The sequence below is a fragment of the Choloepus didactylus genome, chromosome 2 (assembly GCF_015220235.1).
Source record: "Choloepus didactylus isolate mChoDid1 chromosome 2, mChoDid1.pri, whole genome shotgun sequence".
Taxonomy (NCBI): Eukaryota; Metazoa; Chordata; class Mammalia; order Pilosa; family Megalonychidae; genus Choloepus; species Choloepus didactylus.
The window spans coordinates 86,926,123-86,949,227 of NC_051308.1; the positions used below are offsets into that span (position 1 = coordinate 86,926,123).

The 23,105-nt window shown below is 40.7% G+C and overlaps 1 protein-coding gene across 1 annotated transcript in view; it reads left to right on the plus strand.

Moving 5' to 3' along the window:
* The window catches only part of ASTN1 (astrotactin 1), a 360,836-nt gene that overhangs the window by 112,813 nt on the left and 224,918 nt on the right, over window positions 1-23,105 (plus strand). The window contains exon 2 of the mRNA XM_037825286.1: window positions 15,812-15,999. Within this exon, the coding sequence (XP_037681214.1) occupies window positions 15,812-15,999 (188 nt within the window). The remainder of the gene's footprint in view (window positions 1-15,811; window positions 16,000-23,105) is intronic.

Genomic DNA, 23,105 nt, shown 5'->3' on the forward strand with positions numbered 1-23,105 from the left:
GCTGCATTAAGAGCTTTACACATATTACTTCATTTTCTCCTTGCAAAAACTTTATAAAGTAGATAGTATCATTCTTCTGGGGCTTAAATTACTTGTACAAAGCAGACTAGGTCTGTCTGACTCCAAAACCAGGTCTGCAAATTATACTCCTTCTATTTCTAACTTTAACTAGCATTTTATTCACCTGAATCAAATTAAGCCTCCAAGAAGTAATTTCACTGGGCTTGGCAGCAGTGGTTGAGCATCCTCAGCCAGTGCTGGGTTGGAAGGGAGGGTGCAAGGCTGTGTGAGAGTATGGAGGTGTCTCCCCAATGGGACTCCCCAGTGTCAGCATTATGGAGTCCCAGGGCCTCCTCAAGGTAGTTTGACCCCTGGCAGAGCTGAGAGTGAGCCATGCAGAAGCCTTCTGTACCTTACATTAACACAGATCCATCATTAATATGGCAAATCTGCCCACCTGCAGACTTAATTGCTTCAATTTTCTTGAGTCACTGATAGGTTTATGGCCTGCTTCAATTCCAGTAAAACTGAAGCAATCTAGATTGGACGAAAAAGTCTGTTACTCCAATCAATCTCTGGAACAGAGTGCATCTTCAGCCCTGATGACAAGCTTTCCTCCTAGGCAGGGTAATTGAAGAGGCAGAGCCAGCTACTTTTTAAAGTCCCTTCATCTTAGTTTTATCATCTATGACATAGTCCTAAAACTCTAGATGGGAAACATGTACCCTTCTCCCATTCCTCCCCAAATGATCTTAGCAAAGGCTTTATTTCCCCCTTTCCATTTGCCTCATTCCAAGGGGCAAAGTGGTGTAGGCTTTCTGGTTTGCTTCTGAGAGGATGGGGCAGATGGGCGAGGAGTTTCTATTGCAGTTTAAGGAGCCCTCACATAAGTTTGTAAGGTTTATCCGGAAAAAGAAAAGCTGTCTTTATGTCAGAAGCTTTTCCCCACCAAATCCACATCCAGGTCTTTATGAAAAACCAAGGTTAACACAGAATGGGATATCAATTACCTTTTGAATAACTGATAAAATGGCTAGAGAAGAAATCAAAACTATCTAGTACATGTTTTGGAACAATGGAACCTTTTAAATATCAAAATCAAAAAAAAAAAAAAAAGGAAAAGAAAAACAGGGACTCAGAAAAAGGAAAAGCAGTATAACTTACAGCCTTTATAAAAGATGTAGGTGAAGCTACCTATATAGTAAAAAGTTATGTTGATGGGGACATGACCATGACAGGGTAAGACTCCATGTTTAGAGGGTGGAAGAGAAGGAGGTGATTTACATGTGATGGACTTCAAGGTAATGCCCTTACAGATAAAAACTCTAGTTATAGCTTTAAAAGAAAAAGAAAAAGGCTCTCTGCTATATCATTAATGATTCAGGAAAATAACCGAGAGTTCATTAAAACCACTCTCTGAAAACATCGACCCAAAATGCTGCCCTGGCTAAAAAGGTGAACAAAATGTCATCATGGAGGGAATAGGAAACAATATTATGCTGCACTTAGGTAGAACCATAATGAAATTTTACCAAGATTAAAATAAATTATTCTTGCTAATAAGCTTTAATGTTATTATTAATTATAACTGTAACTCATATTTGAAGAGAACATTGTGTGTTTCTAAGCACTTCTATATGCATTTTCCATTTAACAGTTCTGCAAGGGAGAAGTTTGCATTATCTCTATTTTTTGAAAGAGAAACTGAGGCATAAATATCTCAGAGAGATTAGGTGCAGTAGCCTTGTCTCAGACTTAGGTTTTCTAATATTAGAATCTATCCTATTTCTGCTGTGCTGCATTACTTTACTCTAGGGGATTCATTTAATGAACCCAGAGAAAGCGCACAGAAAAGCAGCTAAATCTGGTCAGCAGGAAGTGGGTGTGGCTCTATGAAGGCAGAATAAAATGCCTGGCACACACTAGACACAACAGCTGAACAAGGATGAAAGGCAAATGAGTGAGTCTCCCTTATACAAAGGCAAAGACACAAAGTCAAAGACTAAGAGAGGGATGTGATCCAGATTTATTGCATAAACTATATGTGAACTTGTTCACCAAATACTCAACAGCTAGAGTTCAAAGCTCTATTTGAAACTCGGTGAAGGTGAATTTAGGACAAATGCAGGGAAGTACTGCTTCACCCAGTATGCAGTATTTATATGGTGCTCATTTCTCAAGGGGTGAATCAGAAAATATAGATGCAGTAAACAAAACAAAAAAGATTCTGAATATTTTATGAATGAAAGAGACATACTCAGTTGCTAGGAAGCCAAGATTGACCTCAGTTTTAAGGTGGATGTGAGGGAGGATATGTGTACCCTGGCACATAGTTCCTTCCAGCTCTGTGCCTTTTTAGTCATAGAATGAGAACTACATGGGGAAGGTATAGACCCTCTACAGATGTCTCTAATTGTCTATCTCCTGACTTAATCTAATTCCCTCATTGCAGTTACCATCACTTTTTTTTAAATGGGAATAAGGAATGCAGTTTATTTTTTAATCATTTTTATTGTGGAATATAACATAGATACATAAAGTAACAACTTTCCAAGTGCAATCCAACAAGTAGTTAGAGAGGAAATTTCAAAGAATGTTATGGGTTAATATCACTTTTATTCACAATCTAGTGGCTTGTTTATGAAACTTATAGCTTATTCCTTTAGAGTGTGCTCTTGCACAGCAGAAGCAGAAAATCTAGCTCTGTTTTTTTCATTTTCCAAAACTCAATTAGGATTCCTTTAGTTACATCCTTAATTAATGGGCCAGTGTCACTAGGTGGAAAATGGAAATGTCCGTGCCACCTCTACTTGCTAATTTCTGATCTTTGGTACAGGTAGGTTCAGCCTGCATCAGATGAGGAGAAATACCCATGGTGGGAGTTGCAGGGCATGTTCCAGTGAGGCTGTGTGCGGAGCACTGCTGAAAATGAAAAATTAAATTCCAGAAGGAATGTAACTCCCATTAAGGTATAACATTAGTAACAAGGCTATGACAGAAAGTTAAGAGAAAAGAGGCAAGGAGTATACAGTGAACAAGTTGGTTAATTAGAATCTAGTCTTACAATAGGGAGTACATATTAGGATACCCTATAAGTGCAGGGAAGGAAAGTATATTGGTTCAGGATCCAAACTCTGGAGCCAGACATCCTGTTTTGCATCCAGGCTCTTCCACTTGCCAAATGTATAGTATTAGGCAAGTTACTTACCCTCTGTGTACCTCAGTCGTTTAACCTATAATTGCTATGCACCTCGTAGTATGGCTGTGAAGATGAAATGAATTAATGTATTCAAAAGCCCTTATATAGTGCCTGTGACATAGTAAATAATTCATAAGCATTAGTCATTATTTTGTATTGGGTCGATAGACACTATGTGTTTGGGGGCTGATGTTTGTACACGCAACTCTAAGCTGCCTTCATACTCCTAAATTGATAGAGGTCAAGGAAGAGAATATGTAGACAGATTATCAGGTCCCAGTTTATATGTCACCACTCCCCATTCTCATGACCATGGGAGATTATACCAAGGATATGGCCTTCCTTACCTTGTCACCACCCTGTGTCTATAGCCTCTTCCATGAGTCGGTGGTGGCAAGAGGTGAGGTCGATGTGTTGGCTTAGATGTTGATGATCTCCTACTGGATCAACTATGTACTAGTTGGCAAGTGGAAATGGTGTGACTACAGAAAGAGTTTGTTCTGTTTTGAGAGACACATTGCTGAAGTTGTATCAGTGGTTATCTAACCTCTTTGTGCCTCACCTTGCTAACCCTGAAATAATGATAGTACCTACCTTGGAGACCATCAAGTAGCTTAATAATTATGTATGTGTGTATTCCAGTGCCTACCACATGGCAAGTGCTCATTAAAAGTTAGCTGGGAAAGACAATAGTAATAATTAAGTATCAGTTGTCTTACTTTATTCTCATCAGATTCAGCCTTATCACTTATGAACTGTAGGCCTATTGTAGCATGAATTCAAACTCTTGTAGACAGAGATGAGAAAAAGAGGAGACTATTCCCTGGCACCATAAAGTATATGTGATAATATAAACACTCAAATTCAGACATACATGGAGGAACAGTGACCAGCACAATGAAGAAAAAACTGGAAGCCATGGACAAAAGCAAAATGGCAACAGACTTCACCTGGTGTTCTAGAATACATCTGTCCTATGGAATGTACAGCTTTCATTTCCCACTGTCAGCCAGCCCCTTTAATTGTGTTTTCTATGGAGGGCCTCTGGAGGAGGGAGGGTGTGCCAGTTTGGATGTATTATGTCCCCCAAAATGCCATGTTCTCTTATGCATCTTGTGGGGGCAGATGTATTAGTGTTGATTAGGTTGGAATCTGTTGATTCAGTATTCAAGGAGATGTGACTCAATCAACTGTGAGTTAAATGTTTAATTGGATTATTTCCATAGAGATATGAATCCTGTCCATTCAGGGTAGGTCTTGATGTAATCACTGGAGTTGTATAAAAGAGCTCACCAACAGAAGGAAATCAGAGCAACTTAGAGTGACATTTTGGAGAGCTGCAGCCAAGAAAGACACTTTGAAGAATGCATACTAGCTGAGAGTGGAGCTGGAACACAACCTGGGATTAGCAGACACCAGCCATATGCCTTCCCAGCTAACAGAGGTTTCCCGGATGCTATTGGCCTTCCTTTGGTGAAGGTATACTTGTGTTGATGCCTTCATTTGTACATTTTCATGGCCTTCAGACTGTAACCTTGTAACAAATAAACTCCCTTTATGAAAGCCAATTCATTTCTGGAATTTTGCATAACACCAGCATTAGCAAACCGGAACAAAGGGCTTTAGAGTTAAGATAGAACCAAGTGAAGTTACAAAGAAGGTAATAATAAAGAAATGAGGAAAAGAAAAAGAAAAGAGGAAAGATATCAGTGACTGGTTCTGTCAATATATGTTATTCCCAGCTGAGCAGCTACACACCTTAGAGATCAAGTGTCCTTGTATTCCTTTTAAATTATTCACCCAGCAGGGACTAGATGGTTAGATCAACATTTTCAAGAGGCTATCTGTCTATCTGTTGGGTCATTTAGAGGTCATCTCCACCTCTTCTGTAATAAGCACATAAAAAGCCTGGAGAAATGGGCCCAAGGCAGTGCCAAGAAAGCCTTTAGACCAGTGGCTGGAAGAAAGAAGGAAGCAGATCTGATCCTCCATATCTGTTATAAATCTAATTCTTTAAGCTGAAGTGCAAGCACAGCGGCTCATGATTTCTTAGTGTAAATAAACATCGTCTAGGACAGTACAGTCTGGTAAAAAGAGCATTGTACTGGGAGACAGAAGGCTGGATTGAACCCTGTTATCTACAACTCACTACTTCTAACCCTTCAGATTGTCAGTTATTCTCTTAGGCCTTCCTTTTCTCATTCTGTAAAATCTTCCTGCACAGTGTTGATGAATGCAAAGGGGGACTTAAAAGAAAGGCCTTTTGCAAGTTATAACACAGTGATTATAACAATGGATTTTTTAAATGCTTGAGTCTTTGTGGAATTTCCACTCTCCTCCCCTTTCTGAGGCTGAAGAACATAGCAGAGATAAATAAGATTATCACGGCTTCTTTTCTTCACCCTGTCGTAACTTGGGGTATTTTTCTGAATACCAGCTCACCATTCCCCATTTTTAATGGAAGTGGAACACTGGTTTAACCATACTGAGAAATAATTCCAATTTGTGGATTTTATACCCAGCCTTCAGGTTGGCAATTGCCATAGGATCATAGAAAGATGAAAAATAAAATCAGAGAATTTCAGAGATCGTAGGAAGATAAAGATTAAAATCAGAGAATTTCAGAGATCATAAATAAAATGAAAGAAGAGGTTTCAGAGATCACTTAGACCACCTTTTCTGGAGGAAGAAAATGCCTAGAGAGAAGAGCACAGAGATGTGACCATGCACGGGCTCCCCAGCTGTGTGTGTGTGCAAGAAGGTGTGCTCGTGGTGAGCACCAGGATCTCATGGGTCTGGGGGAAAAGGGATGGAAAACCTCATTCCCCGGGATGAAGATGAGAATGGAAGGCACTTACATAGATTAGTCTGCAGTCAAGGACTCAGTTCACCACCAAAGGAAGCTTAACTGTTATTTTAATATAGTCTTCCTTTGCTCCTTGCCTCTTCCTCGACCCCCAAATACCACTCTCATCTCCCTCTGGGACGGCCTGCCCATTTTAATCTGTGAGTATCTTGCTAAGTGCCTGAAAGCCAGCTCACTGGGGCTGGCCCTGTGTGCCAGCCTTGAATGGGCATGGATAGCATGGCATCCCTCTGCAAAAGCTTCCATGGTTGGGCCTTAAAGCAAAGATAGTGTGAGTGAGCTTTAGCAGAGCTACCCAAGGAGTGATCAGTTTGCTAATGAGCATTTAGAGAAAGATGCAAATATGACTTGGTCCAGATTCTTCAGCTGATTCCTGGACATAAGGAGACTCTTCAACAGTTGCAGTCATTTAAAGGTACCATTTGCTTAATTCGGTCAAGGATTATTGCTGAATTTTAGGATCCTTGTGAGTGATAGCAATAATGATAACCAAAACAATATTAATAATGATGATGATATTAATATTTATCACTATTCATTATATGCCAGACACTGCTAAACACTTGTATTATCCTGGGATTGAGATTTGCAAAGTGAGAAAATGGGAGTTGAGATAGTGGAAAGGAACAATGGCCTTGAAGTCAGGAGACTTAGGATTGAACCCTCCCCACCCCTCTTTTTTTCCTAGTATTTACTGATTGGGTAAACTTTTCTGGGACTCAATTTTCTCATCTGTAAAATGGGCATATAAATACCCATATTAAAAGGTCATTGAGGATAAAGTGAGCTCTGGAATGCTGAAAGTGCTTCCTAGCAGAGCAAGGCACATAATAGGTGTATCATTCTTGGTTGAATTGAAGCACAGAGGATAAGAACAGAGATACAAGTGGATGGGAACTAATTGGAAATGGAGGTGAAACAAGACAGTTTAGCACAAGCAATAGGCTCTTCTGCCTTTGTAAGTCATTTACAGGTAATATTTTGTAAGTCACTTGCATTGATATTCTGTCATTATTCACTTTTTTCCATCCATTCTTTAAGATGAGAGCCATAGAGGGGATGTTATTGAAAATATTCAGGACCAGAGAATTATAGCCCATATTGAACTCTTTGTTAATGAAAGTCCAGGGTACAAGAGAGAGGGTTTGGAATGAATGGCGCTCTCATTGGGTCTGGTAGGCAGTTTCTTTATAGTCACCCTGCAACTAGTGCCTTGACTTTCCAAAACCCAGATGTCCATATTGCTTCTAATGCCACACTGCAGGCAAATGGTCCCCAAGGACTTGCAAATCTCAAATCAGAAATTCCAATCATGAAACCTCAGGCTTCAAAATGACTTATTCTCATTGCAGTGTATGAAATGATCCATAAATACATATTTTAACATTATGGAGTTTAAATATTATTTCACATCTTACTTGATGTCAGGTTTTGTTAAATGCATGTTGTTATCTCAGTTTACAAAGGTCAGTCAGGTGGCAGTGGAGAATAGAAGTAGATATATTTAAAAATCCTCTTACCAGTGCATCTGAAACTCTGATAACCCTGCCTTTTTCAAAGAGCTTTGGGCTTTTTTATTCCCCATTCAAATGAGACTTTAATGAGTATCATGTGGATAAACTCTTTGCAGAGGTTTGAAAAGATCCAGAGAAACACTATGGTGGGAACAAGCAAAACCATTTTGGATGAAATCACAAACCATTTGAATGCTTCCTCATCTCTCTGGTTGTGTCAGAAGCTTTTGGCTGCATTCTCCCCCACAGGAATGTTTTCATCTCCATGGCTAGGTAAATAGAATGTTCGTGTAGTTGCTCAATTGCTATTCATGCCAGCACAGAGTAGCATGGCATGACCTACTTACAGCAGCATCCATAGAAAGCTCCACCGCCTTCCATCAAGCCTGATTTAAAAAGCCACCCTCTGCTTCCTGCATCTCCTCCCCACCTACCCCAGAGACAACATGCTATGGGCTATCCAGCATCCTTGTTTATTTTTCTCATCACTCCTGCCTCCTGCGTTGGTTCATTTGAGCCACCTTAGCCTCTTCTGGAAAAAGAGAAGTGGGTCGGTGGGCAGCTGTAAAAGGTTGTTAGCATTTCAGGATTTTTAGAGGACAGCTCTATAAAGAGATATAGGTGGGGCTGCAGAAAAAGATCGGGTGCAGTTTTCTTTATCGAGACTATTCTTGTCCACAAAAGCATAGTCAAACAAGGATTAATAGCTCTTTGGAAATCATTCAGAAGCATCCATATTTGGAGTTGAGGCTTTCTCATTTGGGACTGTTGACTGGTGGTTCAATAGGTCACTATCATGAATTTCAACACAGCCGAACCTTACTCTATAAATTGATAGGCTGACCTGAGCTGGAAGCTTTCCAAACTCCAAGAGGAAAGTCTGATTTGCAACACTTCCGCAGAGACTTGTACCAGTTGGCATGCATAAATATACTCAGCCTACCCTCGATTTGGGGTCTAACTAGAACCAAGTGTCATGTCCGGTTGCCTGCCATTGAATAACATGGTTAGAGAGTCTTTATAAGTCTTCTAGTCCCATCATTTGAAGATGAGAAAACTGAACTCCAGAGGGATTACAGCAGCCCCATTTTCCTTGATCTCAGTCCAATGCTCTTTAACCTGCCATTCTGTTTCTCATCACTGGATCATTAATGCTTTGAGGCTCTGTTGTTTTTGCCATTTAAGACAAATGTCACCAAGAAGGGGGGATAGAAATCCAATCATCCTTCACCTGTTCACAAGTGGAAATTTCTCTTCCAAATCTCAGCAAGTCAAGAAGGTTCTAGTTCCTTGAAAAGGAACCTCCTTTGCTTCTCTTAGGTGAGAGATTTGTGAAATTGTAAGCTAATTTGTTATAAAGCTCTTGCTCCACATAGTTCCTTGGCCATTGCTCAAGGCTGTTTGGAGGCAGAAGAGAGAATGAGACAATAGGAAGCAGCTCCATGGCAGAGAGCGAGTTGAATACAGGAACCAAGCTGAGAGTTCCATTCCCAGTTGGACTCTGAAAATCAGCCCATTTTCACAAAAGAATGTTCTAGCTATGCTGTCTCCCATTTTGTTGGTCACTTAGCCAGTCCTATATTGACTCAAACTTCAGGCAGATTGTCAGTGTTCCTGCCATCAGTGCTGGTTGAATTCAGGCCCAGAAGGGCACCCTGCTTTATGTGGTTCTTACTCTGGGACATGGGACCGTATCACTTCAGAACTCCATGCCAGATGGTCCTTATGACGAAGAGAGGACCATCTAGCTTCACCCAAGGGACGTTGCATCCATGGCTAGTCTCCTTTCCTCACTTCTCTTGTCTTTGTCCTCTCTCCCTGTATCTTTCTCCTTTGTCTGTTTTTCATCTGTCCCTTGTCTTTCTTCACAGATGGTGAGGACACTAATGTGCTGCTGTCATTATGTTTATAGAACAAGTTGAGGTCTTTAGAGGCTGTCGTTCTAGAGACATTAAAGACTTGGGTCATGTTTGATACCAGGGTAAAGATTTACAGGATAATTAGTGATCCCCTATTGTTATTAACCCCTGACTTAAGCAGGTTATTTTCTTACAAAGGTGATGAAAGTTAATACCACTGTTAATAGTTCCAGTTAGAAGACCATAATGAAACCATGTGGGAAACTAGACCTACCATCAATATCTTTCAAACTCTGAAATTATAGGGGGGAAAAGAGGAAAGTAAGAAAGAAGAGAAGAAAGGGGATAATTCTATCACAGGGCTATATTTGGTAACCGTAATGATAGTCTCTATCTGATAGACAAGTCCCATTTGTTATTCTTAGTTTTGGACAGTCACCTTATCACTACTAAAGTTCGGAGCTTAATCTTTATTACATCACATGCTATAGCATAGGGTGGAGGTATGGCTAGAATCTATTTTTAGAGATGGTCCTTCTGCTTTGTAATTCTTTCTCAAATAATATAAGGCTATACATAATGCCACACTCAGTAGAACTGAAAAACAACTAAGTGAAACTAATAATCCATAGACACCCCAAATCCCCTAATAGCAGAGGCCGTTCGTGGTGGTGCATTTTATTTGTCCTCCAGTTGTTCCTGTTCTTTTCTCTCTTCCAAGGAACCCTTTGGAGGCCATATTCAGTTTTGGAGGGTTCTAAGATTAATGGCAAGTTTGAAAATCCTGATCTAAGCAAAGTCTTTTAATAGTCAGTAACGGCCATCAGGGGGTGTCAGCCTCAACCTTGAAAGACTGCAGGGTCACTTCATCAAGTGCCCTCAACATGAGGCTAAGAATTGACACGTTAATGCTTCCTCCTGCCTTGACCTCAGCAACCTCAGCAATCTCATTACTGCTCAGCTGGATTCAACTTGAAACTCAGACTTGCCAGAAGTGAGAATGAGTCCCAGAATGCCAAAAGTGTTCTGAGCCACTCTTAAGTTATTCAGTTGAATTAAAGGATCCTTGAGAATTTCCCCAGTTCACATCCACATTTGGCTTTAAATTGTCAAGAATTTTGTCCTCTGTGAGGTTGTCTTTTTGGGAAATTCTGATCCAGTCATGATGTGTTGTTTTAGCAGGCCATTTCAGGGACTCTCAGCATGAGGGGATGTTCAAAGAAGGAACAGGATGCTTAAATGGTAGGGGCAAGTTGTAATACCTGGAAGAGGAATTTTTGCAACAAAGTTTTGAGTGCTCTAGGCTAACTTCACAAAGAGACATTGCTACAAGCTCACAGCTAGCATTAGAACAATGACTAAGCCTAATCTAAAAATGTTTCCGTCTTACTTCCCTTCCCTCTGCCTTTCCCCATTCCCACATTATTCTCTGCCATGACTTTCCCTGCCTAAAGTCCCATCATCCCTGTTCTCAATTGTGTGCAGGAGCTCCAAGTTTTTGTTTTGTTTTGCGTCTCAGAAACCACCTGTCTGTACCAGGATGGATGAGTATCTTTCTCACTAGACTGGGCTTGGGTCTTAAAGGCTCTGATCAGATTATCCCAAGCCTGTTCACCGTGTGCTCAGAGGCAGAGGAGAGGTGGAGCAAAGTTTAGACTTGAGAGAAGTTTTGACACTGTCTGGGACTCTGAAATGATCATCTTTACTTGTGTTCATGTGTGGAACCTTCTTTTGGACTTAGAATCATGGAATGCTAAAGCTACAAAAGGATCTCGATGTTTATCTACCCAGATCCTCATTATGCAGATGAGAAAACTCAAAGCTAGGCAGTTCATTCAAAGTTATACAGACCATACTTAGGCTTCCGGAGTCCTAGGTCAGTTTTTCATTCACTGCAGAATTTTAGATCAAATTCACAGTGAGACCCTGTTTGAGTCTCATCTGTTATTCTCCTTCTAGATCTTCCTGTTCTTTCTAAATCATGGATTATTTTCTGCTTAATAAAACCATGGGTGACTTTCCATTAGCTCTGAACTCCTTAAACTAGCATTTAAACCCTTTCAGAGGTGATACCAATAAGCACTTTTAGCTTCAGTCTTCCAATTTTTCTCTCCATATACCCTACCCCACAGCTTAACCAGACCTCCTGAGGTTCTGCAAACATGCATTATCCTTCTGTTCTGTTGTACACATTATTCTCTTCATCTGGAATTGTCTCCCTAACATTCTTCCAATTTTATTCCTTCCCATCTGTTTCTCTCTGGCCAACTTCTCCCCTCTCACTCAGCACTGCTATTCCTTTTTAGACTTGTTTTTCATGTCTTAAATTTCCTACTAGATGGGAAGCTCCTTGAGTGCGGGGACCATTAGCACAATTTGCTGAATGTGGTAAATACAGTGTGCTCTAAAAATATTTGCTGTATAGAATAATAAATGGCACCCTGGCTTTTGTGTTTTCCAGGCAGGTCCAGAATTTAGGGAGATGCTGAGAGATGTAGAAAGGATGAGCAAACATGCTGGAAGTCAGGGCAGCCTTACCTTTCTAGATATCCCAGCCCCAGGATGTGATGCTGGCATGGTGCTTATGCCCCTGTGATGTCTTGAGGTGACTGTGTGAGATCCCATGGGCCCTTGCTTTATTCAGTACATTGTGGCAGAGGCTTTGCCGGAACCTCATCTGCAGCCCACAGGAGGCCTTGGCCTGGAGAGCTATTTTATCACCTCCCAAAATTGCTCCTTAGGGAGTCTCAGGACAGACTTGCATTGGTAAAGCAATTTCTGAGCATTTCCTCTTCTTGAAATATCCTGCTGACATGCAGACCAACCTGATTGCATTGATGATCCCAGCTCTGCTTCTCAGCCCCATTGGTGAAGAAATCCACAAGACACTTACTGTGCCCTGTGTGGTTTTACATTGGTTGATACTGGCCAGGCTTCCAGAGTCCAAGGTCAGTTTTTTTGTTCACTGCAGAATTTAAGATCAAATTCACAGTGAGACCCTGTTTGAGTCTCGTCTGTTATTCTCTTTCTGGGTCTTCCCGTTCTTTCTAAATCTTGGATTATTTTGTGCTTTATAAAACCACGGGTGACTTAGCATAAGCACGTAAGTTACTGGTCTAGAATTTTAGCTTTTCCATGTTAGAACCTGCCTGGAGGGGGGGAAAAAAAAGCTAGGGAAGAAGCTATTAATCTGTAATTATCTTGAATCTAAAAAAAATGATGGGTACCCTTGGCAGGCGTGGTGTCCTCCCTCCACCCTCTGCTCTCTATGGGGAGTCTGTTCTGGGTAGAATGAAGATATCATGGTCCTTAGTGAGGGGCCTGAATAATTCATGAAGAGGCTCAGGGCGCTGACCTGGAAGCCAAGGCCAGGGACCCTGTGCTCTCAGCCCACCTCCCTGTGGGAGAACTCTGCCCAAACCCTTCTGCACCTTTCCTGGACATCACCACTCCTCTGACCTTGGAGAAGAACACCTTCTTCCTTGAAATATCATCTTGGACTACTAATGGGTACAGGGCTCCTTTTTAGTGTAATGAAAATGTTCTGGAATTAGATGGTGATGGTTGTGCAACTTTGTGAATATCCTAAAAAACACAGAATTGTTCACTTTAAAAGAGTGAATTTTATGACGTGTGAATTATATCTCAAAAATTTTAAAAATAGTCATGGAATTCTAAGATCTTGGCAAAACAAAACAAAACAAAACAAAACAAAAATACCACAGCACAAAAGCTCCTAAAAGAGCAGATGGACTTTCTACTCAAGTGCTTCCTTTCTCTGTGCATGTTCTCGGGGCCTGTCATCTGGTGTGTGTGTTAGGGTGGAAGGGATCTGACAGAAGTTCATCAGTCTTAGTCCCTGCTCTGTGTCAGGCTGGGGTGACCACAGTCTGGTTATGTACTTGCCTTTGCTTCCACAGTTAAAACGGAAGTAATGAGCCTGACCTGCTTGATGAGGATCTCCTGGGAAATAAAAATCTGGTTTGCTAAGCGCTTTAGAGGTAGGAGGTGCCGGTTTCCTTCTGAATAATTACGGAGAGCTGGAGTGGCAGCCAGATGTGTAGAATAAACCTCTGGCTGGGTTGGAGTGGGTGCTGGCTGGTGACTGGAGGCTGGGCGTGTGTTGCTCTGGTTGATTTACTTATGCCATTAGGTGCTCTGTTAGGAGCCGTTACTGTTTGTGGAGTTTTATGTCTGTGGAGAGAAGGAGAGGGAGTTTAGTTTCTACTGCTATGACAGGAAAGGGACTTGAGGGAGGAGTGTGTGTTTCCCAGGAGGAATCTGCCAGGCACTTTGATGTGGTGAAGGCTGAGGGGTGATTGGAAAGGAGTGCCACGCAGAGGGATTTGTGACTGGAGGGCTTGCAGTGCAGTGTTGCAGTGGCTGCTGGTTCTAAGTGTGCACCCTTGGGGGCATGGCCAACGGTCTCTCTTCACCTGGAAAGGTGAAATCGAGAAGCTCCCTCCTCACTTAACAAATGGGGCTGTGCTTATGGAAAACCCGGGCTGGGTGCAGAGGACCCTCCATTCTTACACCTGCACACCCTGTAGCCTCTGGTATGCTTGTGTCGGTCACTTCCAGATCACAGACAGTATCCCAACAGGATGCCTGAGTCAGCTATGGGATTAGGGAAGGGGATTTAGGATGAAGGTGAACTCTGATGACCTTATGCTTGCTGCTGCTTCTTTCTCCCTCACACTCTCAAGGTTGCTCTTCCCACTGGTCCGTAGGATGAGGTAGGAAATGATATGGTGTCTTAGGGGCAACAAGGGAACTGGTCATTATTCTTCCTCCTTGCTCTTCATCTTATTCTATCACTGCCTGAATGTCATTTCCTTACTTCTCTACCTACTGAAAGGAAGTCCACTCGCCCTTCAAGGGCCAGCACTATTATCATCTTCCCCTGAGAAGTCCATTCTCCTCCCTTCTCCTCCCCTCTTCCCAGGAAAACTGACTCTTGACTTCCTCTGTGTTCTCACAAGCTTTGCCTGCAGCTGGTATAACACTTGCCACATCCACTCGGGCTGGGCTGGTTTGGGGTACTTGTTGAGGGCCTTATTTGGATTAGAACAGTGCCTGGTGCATAATAAAGGCCCAGTATATGTTTATTAAATAAATACATAAATACATACACACATACAAACATACACACACAAAAAGCAGGGCATCATTTGTGTCCTCCCACACGTAATGAAAGATATTTACAAACTCCATAAATATTTAAAATTGCTTTCCTCTTTATGGCTTGGGTACTTGATGAGAATACTATTCTAAATGTGTCTTGTTAAATCTTTTTTATGTCTATGGAATTTTTCTTTTTTTGGTCAAAAATGATAAATTTTGGGAGTAGAAGACATGCCTTAAAAAAAAAAAATTTATAAAGCAGTGGTTTGCTAAAGCATGATCAGCATATATTCCTAGGATGGTAACAGTTGTTAAGCCAAAAATGGTTTGGGGTCCAAATGAAGTTCAGAAAAGGCTGGGTTAATCAGTTTCTCTATTGTGAAATGTTTCAGTGTTTTGATATGATATGCCTTAAGAAAAAAGAGAGATAGACATATACACGGTCTATTTCTGCAGCACTATCTCAGCATCTTCTACAGGGAGAAGTGCAGAGTGGGTTTTTGGTATTTTGTTATTAATTTGTTGACAATAGTCCAGTGCCCAGAGAAGCGAGTTGATGCTGTGTCTGTGCTGAGGGCTCAATTCTTTACCACCCTCATATATATCACCCCATGCTCTGCAAAGCTGAAGAGAAAAACTAAAGGGAATTAAAATCATTACTTTCCCTGTCACAACAAAGTTATCAAACATCTCCAGTGGACTCTGCAGCAAATGCTTATGGTTTTAGAAATAACCTGTCAGCCTGGGTTGCTCTGCAGTCACTGCCCAAGGTTGTTCCATAAATGCCAATTTTCTGCACAGTAATTACCAACTCTCTTCTTGGTAGATTCACTGGTGTTGTCTAGGAGTAATTGCTGTGGAACCCATACTTTCAAATTTACAAGAGGCAAACGACCTTGCATTACCTCAGGGGATGATCAGGTACTCAAACTGTGCTGTTTAAAGGCTGTTATTGATCATAGAAATAAAGGAAAGAACTTGAATTTCCACCTTGGTATTTTTCTTAATGGGTGAGAATCTGGCTCACTGGATTTATAGTGGAAAGACTTGTGGTGGATAATTCTCTTCTTCTCAGAGTCTCTTCCCTCCCTTGAGATTTGGAGCAGCGGTAAGTCTGACCTAACTATAGTTGGGACCCTTTGTGACTTCAGCTGCAACTATCACATCAATACCAGTGCCTAGGAAGAGAAAGATGGAAAACTTGGTTCCATCTGAATTCTCACCTGTACTTTTGGTGTCTGTCCTATAGAGATCTCGGGGAACACGGAGGACATCCCTCTGGTGCGCTGGAGGCAGCAGTGGCTGGAAAATGGCACTTTGCTTTTTCACATCCATCACCAAGATGGGGCCCCCACTCTCCCCGGACAGGACCCGACCGAAGAGCCGCAGCACGAGTCAGCAGAAGAGGAGTTGAGGATCCTCCACATCTCGGTCATGGTAAGGGCAAATCGCCCCTAGCTTCTGCAGTCCTAGGTTGTGTTAAGAGTCTGGTTGCCATAGACATAGCTCTACAATGATCCAACTCCGTAATGATCCTCGATCATGTTCATAAGTAAATTTCCCATCAAATCTTACTGCAGGTAGCATTATAAAAGTGCAGAATATGCTCAGTGGCAAAAGTGCATTCAATTGTATTGTAAATAAAATCTAAAGTTATTCTTACAGAACCATTACCCAACTGATTAATGCCATGCATGGAGTGGGTTTTATATGCCCATACATGGAGTAACATCTACAAACGAGAGCCAATATCTGGTGAGGGCAGTGTATTCAAGTAGGCTATCAGTATATCTTATAGCTGTTGCTCCATAAATATTTGTTGAATGACTGAATCTCCAAACTGCTTGCCCTCTTTTCTTTTCTACCAACTGGGAAAAAGGCAGCCTCCTGGCTTTCTCAACTCTTACAATAAGGGGAATGTCAAAAGATACTTTTTCCTCACACTAGCCTGGCTCAGAAAGTTCTCCATCAGCACCCCTTCTCTCATGCTGAAGTTTGAGGCCTCAAGAAAATTAGAAGATTCTTCCTAAAATTCTAGGAAATTGTGTTTTAAATCTCACTAGAAAGTAACTGCTGCAAGGCAAGGATTTTTGTTTGACGGTGTTTCATTCACTGATGTATCTCCAGCATCTAGAACTATGCATTCACGTAGTTAATTATTAATAAATATTTGTGTAGTGAGTGAGTGAATTTTCTAGTGGACATAGAAAATACCTGTTTTACTTGGTTAAAACTAATATATCGTCTGCTTCTAGGGTAGCCTGGCAGCAGCATGAGATTTGAAAGTGATTATGCTTGGGCCATATGTATGGGAGGGTATGAGATATTTCACTGTTATACAGCTCAACACAGAACCAGCTCAAGTCTTAGTCAAAGCTTTAATTCATCTGTTGCTCTGGTACCATCACTACATGCTGTTTAGTTTTGTATATTAGATTGAGGAACTGAGCATGTTTAGATATATAAACATTTCCATTATACAAAAAGTTGGGATGGAAAATCTCCCCATAAAAGTTGTCAGAATAAGCCCATGGATAACTGACTTGATAGGTTTCCTGCATTTATACAAGCCACATTGTTTAAACTACATGATAGAGAAAAGAATGCCTGCATAGCAAATGGTAAACCTTAATGTCCAAATAAGGTCAGCAGGCAGGCAGGTAAAGGATACTGCTGTGCCTCACATTTACAAATTAATTGAGGTATATAGCAGGGGAGTTAAGAGTACTTGTACATTCTTAATTAAAGACCAGTACTTCCTCTGTCGGGGAAGGTCATCTTCTTCAATGTAGTTGGTAGCTTCATAAGAGAGGTAAGATCAGACAGATCAGCTGCCTCAGCTCTGGCATTGACTGGGGTAACAAATATAGAGGCCAAATTGTCTTCACATTTGTAATATGGTCTGATTGAAAAGAAAGAGCAATGGTGGATTTCCCAGTGGCCATCCACATCTTCCCAGCATTGTCATGGGTGTGTTTTTGTTTGTTTGTTTGTCTTTTGGCCCAGCACATTTCAAAGAACCGGTCTTGTCACGCCAAAGACATTTTTACAGTGAAGAAAATTGTATAGAGTTCCCAAATGACTAATACTGGGCTGAGCTTGTGTCTAAAGGAAAATCCACAAATACAAGAGATTAAGGCAGGTAATATGTCAGAGAGTGTGTTTAGTGGAGCGAGGGGGTAGTGTGGGGATCGTAGACAGACAGACATAGGCTAAAGCTTATCAATAGCAAGTCATTGTCTTTGTGGCTGTATCTTAGCTTCAGTTTAATGAGGACCCCACTTACTAGCCTCACAATGAGGTCCTCCAATAAGTTCCCTTGAGAAGTATGTATCAGTGCATGCATATTTGTGCAGGTGAGCAGCTTTGAAGAGAGAAATACACCAATCAAAGATGCCAAGGGATTTGAGAAAATAGGTTGTGCCTTTACAATATAATCCCTATGAGCAGTCCTACATTATTAATTTTTTTAATGAGATCCTAGGGTATCTGCCTAAGGAGGGATTATTAGACAGTGGAGACTGGAATGGAGAGAGAACAAGAGGGAGCCTTAAACCTATCTCTTAGATCTTTCCTTGACATGCTGCTGGTCACCCATGGTAGACCACCAATGACATTCTGTTTTCCAAATAAATAGAAGAGATTATTCCTTCAGCTTTATTTTCATTTATTTCATCTTATTTTCAACTGGGCTGGAGGTCAAAAGGATATGGAAACAGGGTGAGGACAGGAAAGGCTTCATGTATGTCTCTAGCTGGGCCCCCGGGATGTGGATAGGCTCACATCTCCCAATAAAAATTCTGGAAGGCTTTGACTTCTCCAGGAGAACAGGGATCCCAGGGTGAACTGAAAATATGGGAATTCTGCTCACTCCTGTCAAAGACAGTCTGGTCAGTGGCTTCTCCCACCTTTCCATCTCACTTTCCTCCATTCTTATTCCATGCCACACGCTCTCACGCACTGCCTCTGCAATCCTTAAGATACTATTCTAGAAAGTTTCCAAGTCTGAAGTTGTATATCTGCTCTCCACTTAGAAACCAAGCCTCAGGGTATCCTGTTTGAAGATGCCATTCCTGGAGTCTCTGATGGCTTCTTCTTAAGAAACTCAGAGATTGGTAGACTTTATTTGATACCTTTTATAACATATCCTTCGGAGGTAAAATAGGCAGCCATTTGAGGCATCTGGAGTGTAGTATAATAAAAGTCAGAAGACAGCAAAATCCTTTGGCTTGTAACAGAGTTGGGCAGTGAAATGCACCTAAATGAAATATCATTATCGAAACCCTGTTAGTTATGAAATAACAATAGAGGGCTATTTTTCATTAACTGCAAGAGCAATATTGATGCAGTTTTAAGTTTGGATCAAAATAGCATAATTTGAAAAGGAGAAAAGTTAAGGTTATTATCAAAACATGAATATGCCCAACCTTTTCTTTCTTGTTAAGAAAAATGTATATTTAAAAGCTTATCTGATAATCCTAAGTATTTCCAATGTGCACAGAAAGGAATTAATGGTTTTGTGAAAACCTTAAAGTTTTCTTTTCTCTCATTTTTTATTTACAGTTTTCTCATCCATATTGCTTCAATGCAGGGACCATGGTTTATTTTTCTATTTTGCATTTGCTATCTTTTGTTTTAAGCATAAAATATGAGTAATGAGAGAATGAGAAGCAAAGGGAAACCTTTTTTGTATCCTACGACATTGTATGAATGAGAATTCATAAGTTCTCTCTTACACTGTGCCTGCTATAAATGTGCCATCAGCGAAATTGTGGACTTTCAGAAAACCAATACTCTAGCTGGAACTCGGCAATTTAAAACTTTGAAAAACCTTTTTCTTTTCTTATTTTTCAATCACATCCTAAATTTCTTAAATAATTTTTTTCCAAAAAGGTAGTATTTCTTCCTCGTGTAGAATAATTGGATTTCCCCCCTGAAATCCTATTATTATTGCTTTGAGGGTCAAGTGATGTATTTTAACCTTCTGCATGATTCAAACTGGGCTGAAGAGATTTATTTCAAATTTCGTAAGATAATTGACATTTAGAACTATGAAAGTACACACGGATACTTTTGGAAACTCTTGAACAAGTGAAAGCAGAATCATCAAATGAAAACTGATATGTGAGTTTAAACCAAAAATAAAGGAATTTGCCAGTTATGAGACAAATTGCTTGCTCCACAGAAGACAAAATTTAATATGATTTTACGTCAGATATTCAGACTCTGTGTGGATTTAAATTTCCATATTGTACTTTTGCTAATTTGCCATATGATCTAACATTTTTCATCTTAACACATGCAAAAAATGTAATGGTGCATAATAAAATTTAAATGTATTAGCTATATATTTCATCTTTGTAATTAAAGATGGCAGAGTTAATAGTTTTCCTGTATGGATATAAGTTGGTTAAGTATGTTTTCACAGCAAGTAGCCTTTCAAAAATGCTCAGCTTGATTTTTTTTCCTGTAGCAATAACTCTCACTGGTAGAAAATATCTTTTATAGGTCAACTTTCTTAAAACACAATTAACAATTGAGAAAAAAAATCTTTGGGCATCTGTCTATCCACTTGCACATTTTGTGAAAAGATCCCCTCAATCAATCCTAAGGACTGCTCTGGACCACTGGCCCCAGCTGTGTGGACACCATTCACTAGGGGTTGCAAGTTCCCGTGACCTTCAACTGCCAGCTGCTGTCAGAGGCCTTAGCCTGTTTCTGGGAGCCCCAGGTGAGCCAGGGGTGCAGGGTTCTCTTTTGGAAGAGGCATTATAAAGAATAAGATTTGGGGACATAAAAGGTCACCGGTGCTATTATGAGTCCCAGAGTCCAGGAAACAGAACGGACACTCTTGAAGTACCATTCTAGGGCAGAAACATTTAGGGCTGAGTTAGTTCAGAACCCACAGAACACAACTGTGTGAACCTCTAGGATCCTGTTTCCAGGACTGCTTACAACTTTGTTCCAAAAGACCCTCCCTTATTCTTCCTGTTCTATTCAAGTTCAGTCCAGCTGCCTGAGCATCACATGCTACTTTGCCTGAAGCTGGGCTTCCTTCACTCCTAAAGCACAGGCGCTTCTACATTAGAGAACAGTTCCAAGCATGGTAATTGCTGTGTGTCATCGACACCATCAGGTACTTATTAGAAGAGAGGGCTAGATGCTTTTTCTGTCAGCACCATTTGTCTTCAGCAAATCTGTTACCAAAAATCATTAGCAAATTCATTTATCAGGGTCACTTTTGCATCTTTCTGGTTAATTGATATTTTTGCTTAGTTCACCTAAAGTTACCCTTATTTATCAGGGCCAGTCCTTCTGATCTTTATGGAGGAGTTAGACATGTTTTGTGTTACCACAAAGAACAGACTAGAAGAGTAAATTGGAAGGTACAAAAGGTACAAAAAAGCATGTCTTGATTCATTCTGAGGAAGACTTTTCTAAGAATTTGAAGCTTCCAGCACGGGACTGGGCTGATTTTCTGCTCATACCCACTACCAATGTCTCATCCTTGTACTTTGTCTTCCATTAGGACATGGTGAGTAGTTCCTAAAATAATCAGCAAGATCTTTAAAAACAAAACCTCTTTGCTCTTGGAGTGTCTCTGAAAGACTGATATGTAAAAACCTAGAGATGCCATGTTTCAAGGGAAGGGAAGGTTTGACTCTCAAACCTCCCTCACTTGGCACCACAGATAGCTCTGCATCTTTCCTCAAGACTCGCTGTGTCAGTTGATCATCTAGTCCACTCTTGCGTGGTGCCTTCCCATATTCCTGTAGAGTGGGAGTTGGGGAGTAGTAGAAGAAACATTGGATTTAAAGTTGTCAGAGTTGGATTCAAATCCTACCATTACCACTTTAGGTAATTTGCTGACCTTTTTTAAAGCTTCATTAACTCATTGTGAGATGGAGGCATAGGTTGGTGTTTTTACTTTTAAAGAATGGAGATCCACTCAAGCCTTCTCTATATGGTGGTAAGGGAATCAGCAGTGTCCTGATTTAAAAAAAAAACACACACACACACAATAAATATGGAGATTTTTGTGAAGACTGGAACTGGAGGTTTGTTCAGGAGCTAAGGGATGCTGTCAGCCCTCAGCCTCCATAGTTTGTGGCTTGGCTCTTTTCACATCTGCTTCTACTGCTCCTGTTGCCATGAATTAGCTTATTCATCCAGTCTACTCTAAATCTTTTCTCCATCTCAGAGCATTATAGGTTTGTTGTTTCCATTCAAACCACCTCATGTATGACCCCTCCTGACTTTTCTCATCTTCACAGTATTTCCAACTTCTGTTCCTACTGCTGTCAGATTCCTTGCTCTCCCCCTGCGTCTACCATCTTATTCCACTCCTTAGGGAGAGAAGCAGATGGATCTAGCCAATTACCACAGTTCCTGTTTGTTCAAAGCTTTTCATATCAAGCCATCTCATAGGTGGATGGAGTTTTAACCTTCCTCCTATTGGCTCTGGTTGTGGGGAGGTGGGCTTATGAGGCCCAGGTTGGAACCACTTTATTTAGCAGAGGCTCAGAAGCCATGATCTCATGATTGATTTGTCCAGTACAATGGACATGCTAAAACCTAACTATAGAGATGTTAGGAAGATCAAAGCATATCACAGATTTCATCATCATCATCATCATCATCTTATTTTGCACTTACTGTGTGCCAAACATGTTCCAAGTGCTTTCAGTATGTATTAACTTGTTTTCCATTCTCATAACAACACTGTGAGATAGGGTTTGTTACTAACTTATTTTACATGTGAGAAGACTGAGGGCCAGAAAGACTAAGTAACTTACCCAAAGTTCAACAACTAGTAGGTTGTCAAGCCCGATTGAACCCAGGCAGTCAGCAGAGTTTAGACTCTGTACTCGAAGAAGCATGCAGCTCATAACCTGGTCCATAATAATTACTCAATATATATTTTTCCTTATGTGTTACTTTTCCTAGCTCCTGTTGTTTTATCAACTATTCTATTGGAACTTATCTGATATTTTCCCCCTTGTTACTTAGGCACTAATAACCCTATGAGCCCTGGGACTTACAACAGCCTAAGTTCAATTTAGATTGTGGTAGAACATAGATCTTTCTTTCTGTAGCTGCAGCAGGCAGCTAACCCCAGAAGCTCAGATTCTGTTCAGCTCAGCTAAATCCACCTGCTAACCTTGGCTTCATCCACACCACCTCACAGCTGGCAGTGGGTTTATTGGCAGGGAAGGAAAGAGGGCAGTTGGGGTCTTCCAGCTCTAAAATGGTGAAAGTCATGTAACGATAATAAACTTAGTGTTCTTTATATACATACTTCCACACTTTTGCAGGGATTTTTTAGAAGCTAGAGAACTGTATTTTAAAAGCACTATTGACCTATCATTGAATTAAAAGAATTGATCATTCATTCATTTAGGTATTGGGTCTTTCGTTTAACAATATCTGTCAAGTTACTGGTAATTTTTAGCTACTAAAGAGATAAAAAATGACTAAGATATGATTCTACTTTCAAGAATCATTTAATCATATTAATACTACTTAACATTTGAGGTTGCCCC